Genomic DNA, 20,683 nt, shown 5'->3' with positions numbered 1-20,683 from the left:
CTTCTAAAGGCCGCACAAGGCACCGCTGCCTAGGCATTCTAGCAGAGATCGTCTTCGCCTTTCTTCGCTATCCTGGCGCGCGAGCGCACAGAGAAGGGCAGGCGGCCCTTGCTGCCTTGCCTTCATGCCCGTGCTGCGGAAGCTTTGCGTTTGTGATTTTCGTGCAGGACGTTCTGGTGTCTGCCGATGTCGACGGCCTTGTTAGTACAGCGCGAGAGCTTTTGTTGTGCCGCCCCGTAGGCACGGGGGGGGGGAATAGCTCCCTGAGGCTCTCGAGGCTCCCTAGCGGGGATGAAGCGGTGGGGGGAGAGCGGCCAGCGCGGCTCTCTTGGGAAGGTGCGACGTTTGACAGAGCCGCATCGGAAGGCGCTCAGGAATGCCCTTCACGGGATCTTTCCCAGCAAGCACATCAGCAGGGGGTGTCGAAGACGGAGGGGTTCTGGCAGGTGTATGGACGCCGCGCAAAGGAGAGCTTGCACCTGATGGGTGTTGCTGATGCGGCGCTTATTGCTGCAGCGTTTCATGCCCACGACCGAGACACAGGTAGGGGTGGCGAATATTCCCTGGAGGCCGATCCTGATTATTTTTGCGGGGCGAAGACAGGGGGGACGGGAAGGAGGGGGAGAGCAGAGGGAGGGGTATTGCGCTGTGTGTGGCGAAGCGATTGAGGCCTTTGAGAGGCATTGCTTTTCTGTTCGTGGTGCGATGTTTTTTCCTAGGCTTTTTTGCAGCGCTAGCACCCGCATTTGGAGCTTTCCAAGACGCCCCCAAGCGTCCTGCTGCGCAACGTCGCATGCGGCAGCAGCGGCAAGGGCAGCGGGATGTGGCATTAGCATCTGGAGGGGCCGTTGCTGCCTCTACACAAGCGGCACGCGCAACGGTAGACTCAGCAGCAGTGGAAGCAGCAAGAGCAGCGGCGGCAACAACTGAAGGCTTGTCGGAGGGTAAGAGCCTCTTGGTGCTGCTCGGCGTCCTAAGCAGCCGCGTCAGACTCGTGGAAGCCTTTCCTGGCCTTTTAAAGCAGCTCAATGCAAGACTGCCAAGAGTTCTCTATCAGCTAACAGGTATTATCTGCTGGTCGCGCCGTGGAGGGGCTGTTGCGAGCGCCTCTAGAGTTTCGTGTTCCCCCGTTTTCAGTGTCTGCTGCCTTTCCTGGCACGCGAGCGAGTGACCTCCTATGTGAGAAGCCGCTGATATTCGAGGCTCAGGCAGTTTGCATTTCTCATGGTATTTGTAAGGCATCTGTGTCATGTACTGCCCAGGTAGCGAAGTTTTGCGCATCATGGAGGCTGCAAGCTGGCGGCTGCAGCCGCTCGAGCTGCAGCAGCAGCAGGAGCAGCTGCAGCTGCTAGCCCGTCTCGTGTGGCGCAAAGTCATGGCTTCGGTTCCCCTTCTTGGGCCTGCAGGTTCGCTAGCACGAGCTTCAAAGTCTGACTTTGTTTGTCATGCAAAACGTGACGCACGCCTCCTTTCACGAGACTTGGAGGGCAGCCTTTCAGAGGAAGCATCACCTGCCGTGGCCACTCTTTACGGGGTGTGCTGGTACTGCTTCTTCTGCCGAGGGGGCGAGAGCGCATGGCGTTGCTGACGCATGCGGACTGCGGCTTTTGTCTGCAGACCTGAGTAGGGCTGTTCTCGCGTTCAGCAGCTGTGGAACGCGCTTGCCACAGCTTCTGAAGAAAATCGAGGAGAAGGCGCTCGAGTTGCATTCCCAGACGGAGGTAGCTGCAACGGCCTTTGCCTTTGTGCAACACAAGACGCTCGAATAGTAGCTGATACACTCTAGGTAGTAGATGTGCAGACGCAGTAGAAGCCTTCCTTTCAGAGGACTGCTATTTTGCTGGGAAAACTGGACTGTGTACTCACACACACACGCTTTGCTTCCCCTTTGTGTCGTGTACCAGTGTAGTGTATTTCCGACGGACTAAGGTTTCATGCTGCGGGTGTTTTTTTCAGGTTCCAGATGCCCTCCGTCTTCTGCGAGGTTTCATGCGCTCTGCATATGACGCGGAGAAGCTACTGGAAGTCTTCGAACCTCTTCTCACGAAGCATGCAGGCACCTTCTCAAGGTAAGGCCTGGCCTGCCATTAAAGGTTGGGCATGCCACCAAGAAATACTTTCCCGAGGTCAAGATGATGCTTCAGGCTTTCGGCAGTGTGTCTGCGAGTTGTGCCTTGGTGATGGGTGGCGCAGAAGTGACTGTGCGCTGTTGGCGAAGCTAGTAGATGAGGCGGAATCTACCAAATTCAAAGCCTTGAGAGCTGCCCTGAGCCGGTAAAGTGCCGTTCAGACAGCGTTGGGGGTACTGGTGCAGCTGCTACTGCACAGGGGATATAGCGTCTTTTGAATGGGGCGGTCCTTCCTATAAGGCTACTAAGCGTTGCCGCGTGGAAACATGGCCATCTCCATAGTCGGAAGGCCCCTGACGCGAGAATGCATCCTAAGCTACTGCCTGCTTTCATTTTCCCGAAGCAATGCTTTTTGGCTTCACTCTCTGCCCTGTTCTCGGCCGCTTTTTCTGCCTGTTTACCTCGGCCTTTGCAGAACCGCCCGGCCAGCAATTGGCTGCCTGTTAGGGGAATGCTAAGAGGAGTGCATACGAATGACATCCTTGTAAAGATTGTGGGTAGCTAGAGAGCAGCGGTGTGTGGGGTGGTTCGTGTTGGGAACGGCGCTGCACTGTGCGGGAGGTTAGCGCTCCTTCAGGCCAGCGCGTCTGCTATGCTACAATAGCAAGTTGGGTGGTGCGTTGGCTGTCAGAGGGGTGTTTGGTCTGTAAGGGGGCTTTGAGAGGGCTTCCTGAAAACTGACATAGAGCCTAGAGTCTTCCTAGATTACCCCAGTGTGAAGTGGGCAGTAGAGGCAGTGTAGAGATCTCTCTATAGGGCGTGCGGGGATAACCACAAGCATTCCTCCAACACAGCAGATAGCCAGAGCGAAAGACATACCTTCAGCCTTTGGAATAATCCTTCATCTAGGATCTTTGTAGGGTGAGACTGAACTTCAGACTCCACACAAACTGGGCGACACCTTGGAGACCGCTTTCCAAGGAAATGTCACCTTCCCCTTACCGTGCTGCTCAGAGTTTCCGATATACGGGGCAAGGGGCGGCTACTGTTTACGTGGCACCTCGAACCTAGAGGAAGATGGATATAGAAGGAGCGTCTCTCAAAAGAGGAGCGCGTTGATCTTGGTCACCTGGCAACACGCCTTTTTGTGGTCGCCATCTAATGCACTTTGTGGAACATTCTACCTCGCCAAGACCAAATCTTCACGCTTGGATTGCACAAAACCAAGCGCCGTTAATAGTCATTCATCCGTGTTTCTATCTCGTGAGCTTTGAGCGCACATTCTTGTGCAGTAGCCAGCTCTTCTCTGAATCTCGCGTGTGCTATGGGTAGCTGTTCACCCCGGACTACAAGGTTCAGGTCCACATTGGAGCGCTTCCTTCCTTGTAGATTGGCGACGTGGGAAGACAGCGGGTAGATGAGGGTATCTGTCCTCGGACGGCTCGCAAAGGTCATATTTAGGTCAGTGTGTAGGTGGGTTATAAAGCCTCACCTTAGCACAATGAGAGGAGCAGTCGGATATACGAAGGCTTTCACCGTGAGCCGGGGAGTGCGCCCCAGAAATAGAAGATGAGCCGAGGGTTCGTTCGCCGCACAAATTGTGAAAATGAGCAGCAGCGCTGTCACGCAGGCCTTGAGATGCTCCGGAGAGGAGGTGACCGCTGGCATCAATGCCAGCTGCAGTCCACCTAAATGTGGAGAGAGCAACTCAACTGGACACGCCGCTACGAAATCCGATAATGGACAGAAGCAAGCGAAGATGCCCCTTACAATGCGTTGGACGCTGTTTTGCCCACCAGGCAGAGCGCGCATCCCACCCCAAGCACAGACAGAGCTCGTCCAGAAAATCGGTGAGTACATAAAACTTCCAGATATCCACGAACAACAAATGAGCGACTTCTCAAGCCTTGATGGGGCTGAAGCATGGGACGTCATGAGCCAAGCTGCTGAGTCTGCCGAAAACAACGCAGCTGCTATCCTGCCCCTCCGCCAATCCAGCAAGAAAGCCCGTAGTCAAATCAGTCAAAGTCTTTATAAGGACAGAAAGGCTTTGCATTAGGCCGGGCCCAGAAGAATTGCGCGGCTTCAGCTACCAAGTATCTGAGCATGGCGATACATACTCTGCTACTGGACGCATCCCTTGCCATCAGAGAACCATTAAAGCTTTTTCCACGGTAGAGGGATTGCTAGTACGGCCCAATGCAACCCTATCACATGCCTTGCGTATAACAACACGGCGAGGAAAAGTCAGAATGAACAAGCGACAGAGTCTTTACTTTGTTTTGAATCAGAGCACTTCACTCATAACGTGGGAGTGCGTTAGCCTTTTGCCAGTCCGGATATTGCCAGGAGAAAACATATGATTCACATAATGTACACAAAATAATCGATTCACCCACAACCGCTGGATGGTCGCAAGAGCGCTTCGGCCAACACGTTGATGATGCCTTCAATATTGTTCATTGGTAAAGTCGTACTGCAGGAAGCACTTACGGTAGTTAACAGACCCCAGAAAAGTCCTAAAACCTCATCGTAGGTTGTAACAAGGAGTGCTACTTCGTCTGGACAGTCGAGTGACTCCCACATAAATATTTGCGGCACTTTTTTCAACCTTACTACCACGCATACAGTTTCTTCTTCCTCCTTGGATGCCCCTACTCGGATTCGGTGAAGCACTGAGGATAGAAAGCAATGATTTGGCGTTTAAAGAACCCGTAGCCTGTCGGTAAATGGTGGCCACCGCTACGTCACAAGCATCAACTTTTACGAACAAATAGCTCTCACAATCGGGCAGTGGGACTATCGGAGGAGTTTTCAGGCTGCCAATAAGCGTCTGCACTGTGCATCATCCAGCTCTGCCAGGATCATAGACTACGTTTTTTGGAGTAGATGATTCTGCGGAGCAAAGATATAATCGGAATCCGGGTTCAAGCTTCGGGAGTGATGCAAACCCAATAAACTTCGTAACGTCTTTGCGAGCGCATGGAGAAAGGGGTCGAGTTGCAGCTGCTTCAATATTTTACGGAATCTACCTCATTTCCAGCGGAAGCGCAGAAATTCCATACACAATGCGTTACCATGAATGGAAAAAATAGGAGTACTTTCGCATACCACTGCTTGTATCGTAACGGCCGATGCGCATGCCGTAGGTGATGCAGGTGCTCCTGAACGTGTTGGCTCAATAGTAAGGCGTAGTCAATCTGGACAGCCATGCACCTCCCCTTGATTTGCGTACTTAAGTTCCAAGTAACTTGCTGTAGCAGTTCAGCTACTTCATCAACCATCCCAAACGACATACCGGTCTACTCTAGATTGCAAGGGTGGGTGTGGATGGCCCTTTGGTGCTTGCCATCAGGGTGTATGGGGACTTTAAAAGAAACTATGTAAAGCCAGACGTCAACTGGCCCGTTTTCCTCCTTCAGCTTGCTGAGTAACCCTCCGAGATGGACCATCAGGAGCTTCTGCTTCACAGTGACTTTGTTTCAAGTCTTACAGTTAACATTATATAGCATATTCGCAAACTCCTCAATGATATTCGCCCATTCACATTGTTCTTGGCTGAGCTTTCAGTCCACTTCCCTAATATATAGCGAGCTACAAAGCCAGTAGGGCCGGATGCACGCCTAGATATGTTTTTTCAAAGTGTGCTGCTAACCCCATGAACAAGGGTCTGCTTAACCTTGTTGAGGCACCAACCCTATGCAAGCTTACGCTCGATAAAATAAGCGCTTTATTCATATACATTAAAAGCTACTTGGGTAAAAACATTTCTGGCATGCTAACTTCTACAGCGCACAGGTGTGGCTGCATACGCGTCTTCTATTGTGTCACCCATCCACAGGATTTCGTCGTGGTACACACGACCACCACAGAAGTCACGGAACATTCTGATAGAGCCTCATTCTCATTTGTAGCAGCATGTAGCCGCCATGAGCCAGCCAATCATTGCGTTCAGCCACCTGTCAGCACGCCTAAGTCTTGGGGGCTGCAGTAGCCAGGGAACTACCAATTTGCAATTCAGTCCCGTTTCCTCAAATAATACCGCCACTTCACATCCAGTGCTAAGTAATGCTAGCAGTTCCTGGCGAATAAAGTGTGCCTATCTTAGCGCAGACCTGAGCTGAGGTGGAAACCCAACTGCTATTATCCTTTTGTAACCCCCTTTTACTATGCCACGGCCTGTGTGGGGGGCATTCCGTTTCCCTGATGCGCATTTTTGCTCGCCAAGGAGCCTGCTTTTGCTGGGCATAGTCCGGTTGCTTAAATTGTTGGAGTTTTGCCTGCGCCTGCATTTCCAAATTATGTGATCCAATTTCTCCTATACCAGGGTACTACACGGTTAGGGGTTGTTTGGCGTTGCTCAGGAGAATGGGTGGATTCCTTCTGGACTTCTTTTTCGTCCCCCTTACAGTGGAGCCTAGGGTCTCTTGACACAACTTACTCGATTTGGCTCCTGCATTTTTGCAAAAGATGAAGGAGTTCCGCTCATTTTCCCCTTAGACTCATCTAGTACACGATTAGGAGAGGCCCCATCGGGCGGATGTTTGCTCTCCAAATTGCTGCCCGTTCTCCGACCACCTGATCTCACACTCCAAGAGCACCTGCCACTAAAGACTGATAAAGCATCTGTTGGTCTACGTACTGGCTTTTCCAAATTAAGCTTCACATTTCTCGTTGTGCCGCAGGATTGATGCAACTCATGGCTTCCGCTTTCTCGATTCTCCCAATACCTAATCTCGAGCTGCTTTCGGCATAATTTGATAGCTCATGGATTGCTTGCAGCGCGGTAATCCCTGCAGGCAGACGACTTCCTCTGCATGAACAGAGCCACCATTGAAGCCTTGCCCCCGCCAATGAAGTATTGCAAGAAGCACTGGCTTCTCTCCTAACCAAGGGTACGAAGAAAGCTCTATCTGCATAGCTGATAGAATGACATGGACTGCCAGCCTAAAAATGTCCATGGCCGCGTTAATGAGGTAACGCCGATCAGAAATGTATGACGCCAGTAAGGATGGGCAAGCAGTTGGAACATTTCCAGTTGGAGTAACTTCGATCGCTTCAGCTCTCAGGCTGGCCTCTGCCGCTCCTGCGGAGCGTTGTGACACCGTCAGTTTCCACCGCCTATGCTTTGTTCCCCACTCTGTTGCCAAAGAAATACACGCCACTAAATTACCGAGAACTTGATCGAAACCAGAAGACTGCTGCAAGAAATTCTGAAATTACCCTGCGTACATAGCCAGTGGATGAGAGGGAAACAGCTACATTGACCTCTAAAGCGCTGCCAACTTCAACGCTCCATACGATATAGGTACGGAGAGACTTTTTGCTCCAAGCAAGACAAGCTAACTCTATTGTTGAGTGTTTTCCATTATAGCCCTCTCCTTTCCCTTCTCACCCTCATTAGAGTTAATATGCAAGGGGATAAGACCTGATAGGGCGTACTTAGCTGGATCTTATAAGCACGTGACGTATTTACAGCTAGCTCTACGTTGCATGTTACACACACCGACACGAGGGTGTCAATGCTTGTGATCTGCTCTGCTGGAAGTAATATTTAACAAGAGGCAAACTGATGAGCTCCCTATTAGCTAGTGCTTAGTCAAATGCTACTTGTGGCAGACGGTGTGAAGTGTAGCCTGGCTGCCAGTACAGTTGGGGGGTTAAGGAATGACGAACCTTGGGTTCGTGGGGATTTGGGGTTTGACGGACTGTCGGTAGCAGCCAGCGTGTTGTCTGTGGAGCCTACTTCCATAATTCGCTGCCGGAAGGAGCACTGGCGTTGCGAAGAAAAGGCTTTGGTGCCAAGTCTTGAGGTGTGGCATTTTCGGTAGTGGTCACCGCAATGAAACTCACCCCCCGTATGGAGCAGGGCACAGACGGCCGGCTGGAAGCAATAGTTTGCTAGGGAGAAAACACTGCTATTTGGCTGAAAGGCGAGTAGATCGTCAATTAAAAGAGATGGATAGAGGTTAGGGGGGGTAAAGGGCACTTGCAAGCAGCAGCGCCGTGGAGCTGCAAACACAAACACATATTAGACGGTGGTTGCTGCTTCAATGTTTGTCGCCCTTTTCAATATTTGTTATGATTATGGGTCTATTTTTCTTTTCCTTTTGAAATACTTGGACGCTCGCTCATTTCACCCTAGAGGCTTTGGTTAGCGTTTCTCGTCGCAGTTCACTGACCAGCGGACTTGCCCACAGAGAGAAAGTACACCAGAAACACCTCCTTGTAGGTCGTTCGTAGGATACAAGGCAGTAACCTGCTTGGAACTATAGACATACTCCGGAAAGACACGCATAAAGTACAAGCAGAGATCGCCATTTGCCCGACATCCAGAGGCCACGACGATGGGATCTTCAGCAAGCAGGCAGAAAACAGTGCGCAAAGTCGCGGCAAGCTCTATCTGTCTCTCTCTCTCTCACACATGAAAGGTCGTTTCCGCTAATTTATCTATTTTTCAAAGCGAGAACACTCTCAGTAGTTGGAAGCCCTTCGCCGCAGGTGCCGGGATCGATTGCAGGAAGGGCATGTGAGCACTTTGAAGGCTTGTCCCCGGATCCTGTCTCTCGTGCTTCTGCTGCTCTATTTTTGGCATAGATATCGCCAGGAGACTTGGTGTGGCTCGCCAAGAAGCCGTTCATTGAAGTTTCTGGGAATGACCGCGCAGAGTAAGACGCTTTTTCTGGAGCCTGCTGGTTCGTCACCCGGAGCTGCAAGGCTCAAGCGGCTGGCCGAATCTGCTCCTACTGCTAACTGCACCCGAGCAGCAGCGCGCTGAGTCCGGTTCTGCGTGCTTGTACATCTGCGTACAAGCCACTCTGCTGTGCACGGGGTATGCCTGATACACCTGCGTCTTCTCGTCATCTATCGCGCTGTCTTTGCGCAGAATCACGCTTGTAGTGGATACCGGCTGCTGTGCAAGGATAGTTTTAATCGACGACCGAACTGGTGAGCAACTTGCCATCGATGTAGTCCTGCTGCAGGGAGAAGCACGGAAGATCCTAGTTGAAGGCCTGATGCCAGGTAAGAGCACATTGCAATCATGCGTGTGCTTCCATATTCGTGTATCTTCCACGCACATCGCTCATAAGAAAGTTTGGAATCCTGCTGGCATGTAAGAGTGCACGTACGCGGGTGCGACGGAGGGGCAGTGCGGCAACTCTTTCCAGCACCAGTCTGCTTGTAGTCGCGGTATGAAAAAATCCGCATGCGCCTGCCTGTCTACTGTTCAGGCTCAATTTACAGGATTCTGTTTCTCTTTCGGCATGACCAGGGATCACGCTGCCGGTGGCTCATCAACGTGCGGAAGAAAACGGAACAGACGGGAGTGAGGATCTATTTCGATACGCCAGAGGAAAAGAAACAACTGGAAAAGGTAGCCGCCTGGCCGCTGTTTCCAATGCGGCAACCAGGCGATTTTCCAACGTTCTACGAGGTCCGCACTCCCCCTAAACTTTGGTAACACCAACTTTTTTGGATCGCGCAAGAATCACGTCCTTTGAGAAGGGCGTTAGCTCACAGCTAATACATGCTGAAAAAGGCAGCAGGCTCTGGCTATATTTGCAAGAGGGTTAATGCAGAAGCGAGCTGTTCTGCTCCAAGTGACCACGCATCGCTATTTCTTTTACTTGGGCGGCGCTTGCCCTCGCAGGCATTGAGCCGTGCAGAAATGTGCACTGCTTCCGCATGCGCCGCGCACACCCCAAGTAACACTTTAACAATGAATAAAGCTGCAGCGTACGTAGTCCAATCAATAAGCACTAAGCAACAAAGACACATCGTGCGCCCTGCTCACTGCAAGGGTGAAATGTGATGCCGTGTATACACAAGGCGGAGGTTGGAGTTTCACGACTTCCATGGCCGGTGGGCATCGTTAGGCGCTAGGAACTCGATGCGGAGGAGCGCCGTTTGAACAACGGTCTCGTAAAAGGATAAATATCGTTAAAGAAATTAGCTGGCGGAATACATTCCCCCGCAAAAGCAAACGTCTAATATAGCCAAAACGACAAAAGCAAGAACGAACTACGAAGGCGGCAGCGGAACTTTCCGTACAATACCGGGATGCCGTCGATGCGCTTCCGCAAGGAGGGGCGCTTTCGTCGCTTCTCCTGACAGTGGAGGCGTAAACCAATAAGGATTGTTGAGTCGGAAGACTTGAACCGGCGGTGTCAAGCGACAGCCGTCTGTAAATGATGCGAGGACGGCGCTAAAACACATGCTGTTGCATGGATTTTACCACATTGGTGCTTCATCACATTCTTTGATGATCGTATTCTTTAAGTTTGACATCAATAACGCGCCCATTTAGCACATCCGGTACACACGGCCTAGCGCGCACACATCTGATGAGTACAAGCCAAAGTGTGAGCGTCGTCATGGAGCCGTGCGCTTATTTTACGTTTCGCCATGCAAACAATGCTTGTAGCCACTTCTGGCTTTAAAACCCAGTGGGTGCTCCTTTATTTTTGACATTTCCTGGAGACTTTAGAAGCTGTGAAACAGTGTGTACTTTGTTAGTGCTTGTCCCCGGGATCGGCTGCGGATTATTCTGCTGATGGCTGCTGTGTCGATGCCGCCCTGCTTCACCCTGCGACAGCAGCGACCGCAGGTCTATCTTCGTAACGTTGACGCCTTCAGCTGACTTTTGCAGCTTTATCTTTTGGTTAATCAGCTGCACCTTGGACCCTGTAGGCGCAGCTGCGTTCGCGGCGGTAGTAGCGGCAGCAGATGCGATCGCTGCAGTCGTTAACGGCGGAAAAGAACTTGAGGTCAGCAGAGATGCAGGCCACTGATCCAAAAACAGCGGGATTACAACACCTGCATTACTAAGCGCCTCCCAACGCGACGCGTTAGACCTGAGATTCGTCATGACCTCCTTTCTGAACAGACAGAAGGCGCATTCAGCAGCCCACGCAGTACACACCCCTCGAAACGCTGCTTTAGAACCTTTAATTAACAGTCGAGAGCCACTAAACCAAAAACACGCGCGAACTTTCAGTTAGGCATATAGATACTTGCGCCATGCGCGCGCACAGCCATCAACCCCGACAGACAAGGCCATAAGCATCGAGTGACTGGTGCTTTCTTTGGCCATGGAAGTCTTGTGGAGACGCTCACGCGATGTGCCACAAGCTCAGATCGCATGGAATCAACGCACGTGAAAGTACACACACACACATATCTGCATGGATACAGCGCGCAAGATCAGATTCGAACTCGTAGATTTGCAGAGATGCCTGCAATGAGCAGAATGTGACGGACGTACTCAACAGTGCCGCTAATATCAACGGCCGCAAGTTCGTCGAAGAGCGGCTTTGCTACAAAATTTATAAAACCCATTTGGCTCTTTGCCGCGTCCCCATGTTTCTCCCTGTCACAGAGGGGGGAAATCGGCAGACACCGCAGCCGTTCTTCGTCGCCCTACAGCAGCACAGCCAGCATCCATCGCGTAAATGTAGTTGTAAGAAGCCAAAAAACCATTCCGAAAACTGATAAGGCCACGCCTGCCAGACCCCTCCCTCCTCCCTGCGCCGTAAGGCCCTAAATCCAACCCAGCCTCTCTTAGAATGGCAGCATAGCTCTCTTAGAATGGCAGCATAGCTCTCTTAGAATGGCAGCATAGCTCTCTTGGAATGGCAGCATAGCTCTCTTGGAATGGCAGCATAGCTCTCTTGGAATGGCAGCATAGCTCTCTTAGAATCGCACCATATCTCTTAGAATGGCAGCAGCAGAAACGCTGCACTGCTTGCAAACTGCCGGCAGTCAGCAACCCCACCATGGAGAGGCGCTACTATACACATCCATGGCACTGCAGTAAGGGCCGAACCTGATCATAGAATTCGTTGAGGACTCTTTGACACCACTCGAAATGCTGCCCCCATTCCACGCCGCAGTGGGAGATGTCGGACGCCTTAATAAACATTCTAACTAAAAACCAGAAGTCGTCTTCAGAAAATAAATCAAAATCTGGCGCACTTCGGCGTACCTAAAGAACAAGCATATCCACGAACACTCCGACTCGACATCCATTACACTGAAGCCATGGCCTCCCTCCCCCTTTGCCCCCTCCCCCTGTTCTGCAGACATTTCCCTTCCTTCCCCCCTTTCCCCCACAGAACCTCCTCTTTTCACGCCTCGTCGGCACACGATGTTTGTGTGAGGGCTGCAAGGAGACGCTAAGATCTTCCGGCAACAAAAGGACTTCGCCGCGCTGATCAAAGCCAGGCACTCTTGCGCATGTATGTGCGTGCAACAGCTCTCTCTCCCCACGTGTAGAAGCAAGAAAAGCAGTGCAAGAAAAATGCGAAACCGCTTCAGCCGAGAGAAGGTGGCGGGGTGCAGTGCATGCAAGGTTATTTTACCTACCCGAAAGCGCGAGACAGTCTCGAAGTGTCCCTTCATGTCGGTAGCTAGAATGAGTTCGATGATTTGCGTTCGCACCATCAAGTATTCCTGCACCGCCGCAGAGCGCATGCACGCAGCTGCGCCTAGAGGTCGCATGCATGCACTTTAAAAAAACACACACTAGACCCTTGCACTGAGAGCCGCGCGCGCGCATGCAGAGGCCACAGATGCGACGCGAATGCCTCCTTTCGTTCTCTTCCTCAACAGAGCACCACTCGTTCGGGAGGGTGGCGAATCCGGCAAAGAAGACGCCAGAAACCTACTCGCGTCTTGAGGGTAACGAAGATGTCACAGTCCTGCTTTTCCAGAGTCTTGAAGGTGAGACACGCGTGGTAGTTCTCGAGCACGGCGCGATCGTTGTATAACAGCGCCAAGGGTTCCATCGCGTTCGAAAACAAAGCGTTGTTTCGACCAGGATGCCCGATGTCGTGGCACAGACCTGCAGCCGCAGAGACGCGCAGTCAGCTGCGGTTCACACGCAGAGCGTTGGAGGAAAAAGACGGAGGCAGGCGGCTTCTTTTCCGCCCCCGGGAAGCGCGTATTGAACGGCCACTGCCATCGCAGAGGAAACTGGAGCTCTCGCCACTGCCAATCAAAAGCAGGCACGATAAAGAAGGAAAAGGCGCAGAGACGGAGAGGGAAGAGAAAGAATCGCGAAGCCGTCCGTCACGTCTGTCCGTGCAGAGACGCGCATGCCTCGTAGTTTTGGGGGCTTTGCGAAAGCCTGCCTTCCCAGCCAATGTGGTGGTCACTACACGCGAGAGGAGGAAGGCTGCCATGAACGGCCGTAGGCAGAAACCTTGCATGCAAGACAAGACTCTTCTTTGACGATTCGGGGTGGCAAAGAAGCAGCGTGACAGACACGCAAGACTCGCCATGGCCAGCGTGCTAATGCCTTTGCTAGCAGGTGCTCGGCGAGCAATTGTGGAGCAAGTGTGAGTCAGCGAACCTGCAACAATGATAAGCGCCATATCGCGTGCTTGGCGGCTCTTGACTAGAGAAACCAGATTCAGCAATGCGTATGTCTTCTGAGCGACCTGAAAAGACACTCATCGCGCACATTCACTGCAACAACTTAGGCACGCCCTCCGTATGCGAAGGCTTGAGAAAAAGATCCAGAGGAATCAGAGACAGCCTCCTCCTTGTTCCTCCTACCCTCACCCCCGGAAACCAAAACACCAGAGAAGCGAGAGAAAAAAACCCTCAGGAGGAAGAGTTGTCAAACTTCTTCCTCTGCATTTCTCCCGAGAAGACCTCTTCCCCGCACCTGCCTCCCGCTCACACCCCAGGAACCCTCCTCCTCCTGCCCTGTTGCACTCTGCTGTGAAGTGTCTGTGGAAGTTTGGAGACGCAGCGCAAAGGGTGGCTGCCACGCGCTGCTGCTTCTGCATCTGTCTGGCAAGAGCCTGAAGACGCCACGTGGGGGAAGGAAGGTCGAGGGGAAAAAAGTGGAGGGGAAAAAAAGTGGAGGGGAAAAAAGTGGAGGGGAAAAAAAGTGGAGGGGGGCTTGAAGACGGAGGCTGCTAAGAGGAGGATGTTTCCAGGGAGAGAACGTGTGCGAGCATGCGGACCATAAGCCCATGGAGAGCGTTGTGGTAGGGAACGCAGAGATAGTGCTTGTCGACGGCCTTAAGAAACTTGGCGAGGGTTTGTTCAGAGCACAAGCCAGATTCCAAGCAGAAGGGACTTAACAGAAGAAAGCCTAGCTCGGGGAGAGGCGCTCCTGTCTCTCTTCCGTATGCCAACATGTCGAATTTCCATTCGGAAGGAGCCCCCGTCGCGTTCGAACCCCCCTGTCCACATACACATACACATGTGCACACACACATACACACGCCGCACATAGCCATCCTCCCTACTCTTGTGCGGGCGGAGCGTTCGAAGGGGGAAGGGGGAAAAAATTAAAACGATCCGCTTAAGAACTTTACGGGCAGTTTTCTTCTACCAGAGGAAAGCGGGGTGGTCGCTCGACTATTTGTTTGGTAGCCGTGGATGCTAGCTAGCCAAGAAGGGAGCGAACGGCTAGTCGTGGCCTCTCCCCTAGAGCGTCAACGAGATGTGGCGTTTCCATCCCCTTTTCTTCTCCCCCCTGTTTTCTTTCCCCTTTTCTCCTCCCCCCTGTTTTCTTTCCCCTTTTCTCCTCCCCCCTGTTTTCTTTCCCCTTTTCTCCTCCCCCCTGTTTTCTTTCCCCTTCTCCTTGCTTCCTCCCTCCCTCCGCGCGACACCCAGGAGCAGTGCAGAGCAGAGCACGGCGCTTACGGTTGGCGTCGGACTGAACAAGTACGCAACCTTGAGGAGTTTGTCCTCTCCAGCAGTAATCCGCTCGTGAGTCGCCCTACTGACTCTGCGAGGTCTCTGTAGCATGTCGGAGAACACAGAGCTCCTGGTGCTGTTTTTCTCAGCGCCTTCTTCCGGAGGTTTGCTAAAGGGCGTTTCCTCTGCAGCGTGCGATCCACGACGGCTACGGGGAAGAGGTAGCAGTTGGACGCCTTGTTGCAAGAGTTTCCCTGCTTCAGCACCAACGGCGCGCCTGCCCGTAGCCATTGGAATTTCCTCGGCTACACACACTGCTGCTCCTCCCAGCGGTCTCTTTTCGGAGGCTTGAGGCGGGGGGACAGAGGGTAATCGCTCTCCAGCGGAGACAACGGTCTTTCCGCCGGCAGGAGCGCTGTTGTTGCGCGTTTGTTCGCCATTAGACTCCCGCCTAGGCCCTGTCTCCGACTGCGTGAGTGATGAAGGCAGGGAGTCGCGCGCGCGCACCCAGTCTTTCGGGAGGGCGTTCTTGTCATTCAAGAGAGATCGGATAATGTCCATGTGCTCAACGTTGTCGAGGGGACCAAAGTTTACGGCGTACAAATTCGTTGTCGTGCATAAAATTGAGAGGCACTGCTGCAGCATGGTCTTGCTCTCCTGCAGCTGTGAGCGCAAGTCTGGGCGCAAGCCGTCCGCTGCGGCCGCTAAGGCTAATTGATTGGACTCCTGCATCTGCTTCACCAAGTGCACCAACTGCTCTACAGATGTAGATACACCCCCCCGAGAACGCTGACGCTTTAAATCTGACTCAAGGCGATCGACTCGTCGCCGCGTATCCTGCCAACACACAGACACACACATGTGCCGCCACACAATCAAAAACGCTTTAAAAACAGAATGACAAAATCAAAAAAATACACACAAATACATATACACACTACATTCATACATTCACATTTACATATATATATATATATATATATATATATAGAGAGAGAGAGAGAGAGAGAGAGAGAGAGACAGTGAAAGAGCCCCTGCTATTTTTGAGAACCCAGGATCTGCACAAGCTTCGAAAGAATTAAGGCTTCGAAATTACCAGCCAGCCGACAAAAGTTTGCCTGAGATGCATCTCTGCTGCATAGCGGCCAAGGTACAGGAAGAGCGCCAACACGAAATACGTCACTACCCGAGTGACTCTGCAGACGGCACAGCCCGACAGTCCAGACACCCGACTGCGCAAATGCTCTGAGAAACGGTTTTTGCAAGAAGACGATTTCGAGCTAAAAGGACTTTTTGAGCAGCTGCGCAGCAGCCGCAAACTGCATGCACGCACGCGTCCGCCACTAGAATGGAAGAAAAACTGGAGAGCAAAGAAAAGCGGTTCTTGTTCCTTCTAAGCCATCATATCACGCACACGAAGGAAGGCGCGATGAAGCGTGGATTAAGACTTCCGCGTATAACAATCGAGGCAGCACTCGTGCCGAAGAACGAAACGTGGATTAGCCATGAGTACTTGGTCCTACAACACAAAGCATCGAAGCACAAACCGGAGATCCGGTAAAGACTCAGCGGCAAGCTTTAGCAAGCGCAGCGTTCCCTGCGCTCTCCCATGGAAAACACATGAACGGCCTCAAAAAGAGAAAACGCAAGAAAAAAAAGCAGTTCAAGCGTAATTTCCCGCAGACGTCTGACAAAAATAAGCCCCAGAGATGCTGCCACGCATGCGATCGTTAGGATGTACCCTGGCGCGACGACCGGGTGAAGACTTGGTACGCACATGCATCCACGCAAGCCACAGATATATATGTATATATATATATATATGCGCAAAACTCTGCTGCTCATGTCCTTTCAAGAAAGTCTGTGTGTGTGCATGCGTGTGTTTGTTTGTTTGTTCGTTTGTTGGCTTGTTGGTTTGCCCGTGTTCGTTTGTCTCTTCTTCTTATTTCTATCTGTCTGTCTCTGTTCCTCCGGGAAGATGCATGCGTTCGGATGCCACAGCGCAAGGGCACCAACGCGGAAAGAAGTAGCACACACAATAGCAATAGACGGATAACCACAGAATGCATGAAACGTCGCAGACTTCTCCTACCTGGATGGTAAGACAACATCAATTAGGACTACAGGCAAGAGCCCGTACAAATAACTCATGGCCGTGCAGGCTTCTAGGGCAGTACTCTCTTCGGTAGATCGAAAGTCATTGGCATGCTCGGCTTGGCTCTCCAAGAGGTAACTTGCCATACTATTCCATACACCCCACATCGTTACCAGCTGAAAACGCAAACAAAATACGCCCATACGGAAACATATATATATATATATATACATACATATATATATATATATACGTATGTATACAGACAAGCAGACACACACACACTTGCACACACACTTGCACACACTTGTACACACACTTGTACACACACTTGCACATACATACACACACACACACACTTGTACACACACTTGCACACACACATACAAAGAAGACGCAAAGATGCCGAATGAGATGGTGCTGGCAAGAAGAACGCAAGAAAGCGTCCCCCACGCCTTCCTTCCCTCCCGCCGTCTCCGCTCTTTGACGATGGTAAGGCGAGTGCACACGGCAACACGCATGCAACCGAGGGGGTCTTGCGAGACTACTGCCATCCAACAAGCTAACGACCACCAACATAAGCCGCAAGAATACGGCATCCCCATCAACGGCGATACAAATAGAGCCAGCATCACCCACGACAGGATACAAACAACCGCGCATACGCCCTCCCTCAAACAGCCTAGTGTAGGTAGGTGTGTAAGCATCTCTAATCTCTACATACGTATAGACCTATGTATGTATACATGCATGAAATGTACATACGTATACACATATGTATGTATTCATGTGTATGCATTGAAGCCTTTGAGGGTAGCAGGTCCCCGTCCATCTGAAAGTGCATATAACGGTCTCACACAGCATTTGAAGTGCCTTCGTGAGAGATTTAAAAATAGCTGCGCAGCCATGCATTTTGCTGTTTTTCTGCCTGTGTAACATCCGAGTGTTAGGTTTCTCCCGCCGTGCACAGCCCTTCCCCTTCTCCCTTCTCCCCTTCCCTCTGCCTCTTTCTTCCTCTCTCTCCCCCGCCCTCCTCTCTGCTCTTTTGCGCGCTTACGAGCAGCAATGCGATGCTCGTCAGGTGCTCGGCATAGTTTCTGGTGGCTGTACAAAAGCCTGAAAATCCGAGCGCGATGGACGTGACTACGGTGACAGCCATAGCGCTGTTGAACATGATCCCAATCGTGCTGGTGTGATCGAAGGTTGTTTGTTGATCAAAACTCCACGCGAGGAGGGGCCACATGGCGAAGGTGAGGACGAGGAGGAGCAAGCACATCGGTATGAGCCGAATACGCATCCAGTGATTTACGTTCAAGGCGAAAAGCTCTTCGAGTTCTTTATTGATGAATACAAGAGGGAAAGCCCGCATCAATTTTTCAGCGGAGTTCGAGCTACCCCGCAGGCTATTGCTCCGACACACCCCGCTAGCGCTGCTCATGGTGCTGCTGCGGCTCAAGAGCCGTGCCTGCCGCTTGCTGTGCAGCTGCTCCTGCATCAAGTCTTCCTTCGTGTGAAATGCCAGATCGCTGCTAGGACTAAGTTTCTTGCACAGGCTGCAGATCCGCGTGCAGCAGGCACACCAGCAGGCGTATCCGAGGCGGGTTCCCAGAGGCACGTACAAGGAGGTGTTGCTAGTGCTGCTGTAGCTATGCGTGTATTGACCATAAGCACCTGACGCTTCGCTCACACTGGGATGATCTGTATCGTCATCCATTACAAGCAATTCTCCTCCGTCGAGCTCGACTCCGCACAATATAGGGGCCTCCAGAGGCGAAGAAACAGCACCGTCATTCTGCAAGGAAGGGGGGAGCTCTCCTGCCGCTGCACCCTGTAGCAGATCCCCGTCCGTCACATTTTCCAAGTTGGCGAAAGACACCGTTTTGACGCGCTGAAACTCCCGCCGACGATCGTCATCACGGCCGTTGCCGTTGCTACTACGGACGGCAGCAGCAGCGGCAGCAGCGGCGCTCGCAGACGCCGACTGCGCAGGCGTTAGGCTGCCAGACTTTCGCAAGATTGGAGAAGGACTGAGAGGCGAGCTGTTGGGCATAGATCGGATACCCTCCCCTGCGCTGTTGCTTCTCTCGAGCAAACCACCAGAGTGCGAGGGTGAGCCGCCCCCCTCCCCGAAAACAGCCATTCTGGCAAAAACACGGGCCTGTTCATGAGGCGGGAGGGTGGAACCTGCCTCCTCTCATGCGGCAAGGCTGCGACTGCACAGCGCACACACTGCACAGTGTACAGTGCAGCAGCAGCCGCAGCCGCTGGTCCTAAAACAGCTCGGGCAGCGCGAGCAGATGACTCTGAATGCGACTCCCGACGCGGTCCTCTCAGCACAACCAAAGCCGCGGTGAAATGAATAGGACCCCCATGAGCTCTGCCGCTTCTTATGGGGGAGCGGCGAAGGTGTACCCCGCAATTGCAAGCTCCCACACGGCTGCCGCTGCCGCCGTTCGGCTGGACCCTACTGGCAGACGGCGCTCTTCCCTCCCGAGAACTCGTGGAAAGCGAGCAGTTTCTGCCGGAAGGAAGGGAGATCAGGCCAGGCACCAACAAAACTGCACGCGTTATCCTCGGGGCAGCGGTGAGGAGGCTGCTGCAGGAAGCGGCAATGCTCGATGACAAGCGGGCAAGGTTAAAGTCTTTAGAAAATGCTCAAAAAATAAAATCGAATACAGAAGGATATACTGCGAGAGATCACATTGTACCCCTAATAACACCCCCAAGAGAGATGTAGGGGCCTTGGATATTCTGTGCTGGCTGGCACTCGGCCTTTCTTCTCAACACGCACAGTCCCGCAGGCGGTGGCACCATTCAGATGACTGCGAAATGAAATATTTTTTGCTGTAGAACAAAATACATGAAATTCACCCTCTGCCGGCGCCAGGGAATAGCGGCATAACACGTCGAGAGCACCGGGAATTTTTGCCGCTTGTTACCATGACGGGCCTTGTACGCCGTCTGCAAGCTCCTAGATTCCTTCCTCCTCTTTTAGAGGGTAACCTCTGAGTTTGCATTTTGCATGCTTGCTTTGGACTTCGTCATTCACCTCCCATGCCCTGCAATTCCCTTGTGCTATCTCTGCGTAACTCAGCGATAGAAACAGCCCCTCGCCCCCAATAGTGTTTTCGATACTTCTTGGACTTATGCCTATTTGAACGCACGGACAACGCCTTTCACTGAATGGTGTGAAAGCATTTGCTCATGGCATATCCATGGGGTGCGTAGAAGACGTTGCTACATGCTTGCTGCTCCGTATCTTGCGCCCCCTTTCTGTAACTTTGCACGAAAGCATGCAAATGCAAAGCAGTTATCAGGATCCAATGCCCAGGGATGCATTGCACTGCAGAAAAGGCAGGAAGTATGCCAAGGGGCACTCTGGGACTAGCAATGCGTTTCTGCGGTGTGGAACTATGGGGCGGTCTATTTTTCAGTGTAATGAAGGTCGTATCTTGCTTGTGGCTTGTTTTGTAGACGCCTGCAACTGTCTCCAGTGTAGAAATTTTTTTCGGCGCATTTATGCGGCCCTTGACACTCTCCATGTGAATGAATTGACAAGGGTACGCCCATTTAGAGTGGAAAGTATTCAACGCTGCCGATTCCGTCTTTCCTCAAAAGATATGTACTCTTTTCTTGTTATTGCAGCTACAAATGTTTGACTGTCGTATTCTGTCAAAACTATCAAGGAGCTGTATTTGAATGCTAAATACGAATGTAGCAGGCCTCCCCACGATGTCGATTGATTCAATCTGGTTAAAATGCTGCCTTTCTCTGGAAACGAGGACACGAGGAAACACCTCGTTTATCGACCATTGGATAGGAGCCTCGAAAAGTTATTTAGAAAAACGAATTACCTGTGAAT

General features: G+C 52.0%; 1 protein-coding gene across 1 annotated transcript; it reads right to left on the bottom strand.

Annotated features, from left to right (window-relative positions):
• Positions 1-67: 67 nt before the first annotated feature.
• Positions 68-20,160, bottom strand: LOC34621057. Its single transcript, XM_026336443.1, has 19 exons — positions 20,063-20,160; positions 19,825-19,994; positions 19,579-19,752; positions 19,064-19,463; positions 17,879-18,962; positions 16,819-16,997; positions 16,188-16,245; positions 14,733-15,563; positions 14,045-14,266; positions 13,423-13,510; positions 12,737-12,912; positions 12,435-12,521; positions 11,896-12,054; positions 11,335-11,489; positions 10,629-10,948; positions 1,294-1,345; positions 1,063-1,175; positions 555-926; positions 68-369 (listed from the first exon to the last, which is right to left on the bottom strand). The coding sequence occupies exons 1-19, from the start codon at positions 20,158-20,160 to the stop codon at positions 68-70; spliced, it is 5,040 nt and encodes a 1,679-aa protein (XP_026192228.1).
• Positions 20,161-20,683: the final 523 nt, after the last annotated feature.

The sequence above is a fragment of the Cyclospora cayetanensis genome, unplaced genomic scaffold, assembly GCF_002999335.1.
Source record: "Cyclospora cayetanensis isolate NF1_C8 unplaced genomic scaffold, CcayRef3 CcayRef3_contig_129, whole genome shotgun sequence".
NCBI lineage: Eukaryota > Apicomplexa > Conoidasida > Eucoccidiorida > Eimeriidae > Cyclospora > Cyclospora cayetanensis.
Note: the sequence above shows the minus strand (reverse complement) of the source record. Positions and strands in the feature narration are given on the sequence as shown.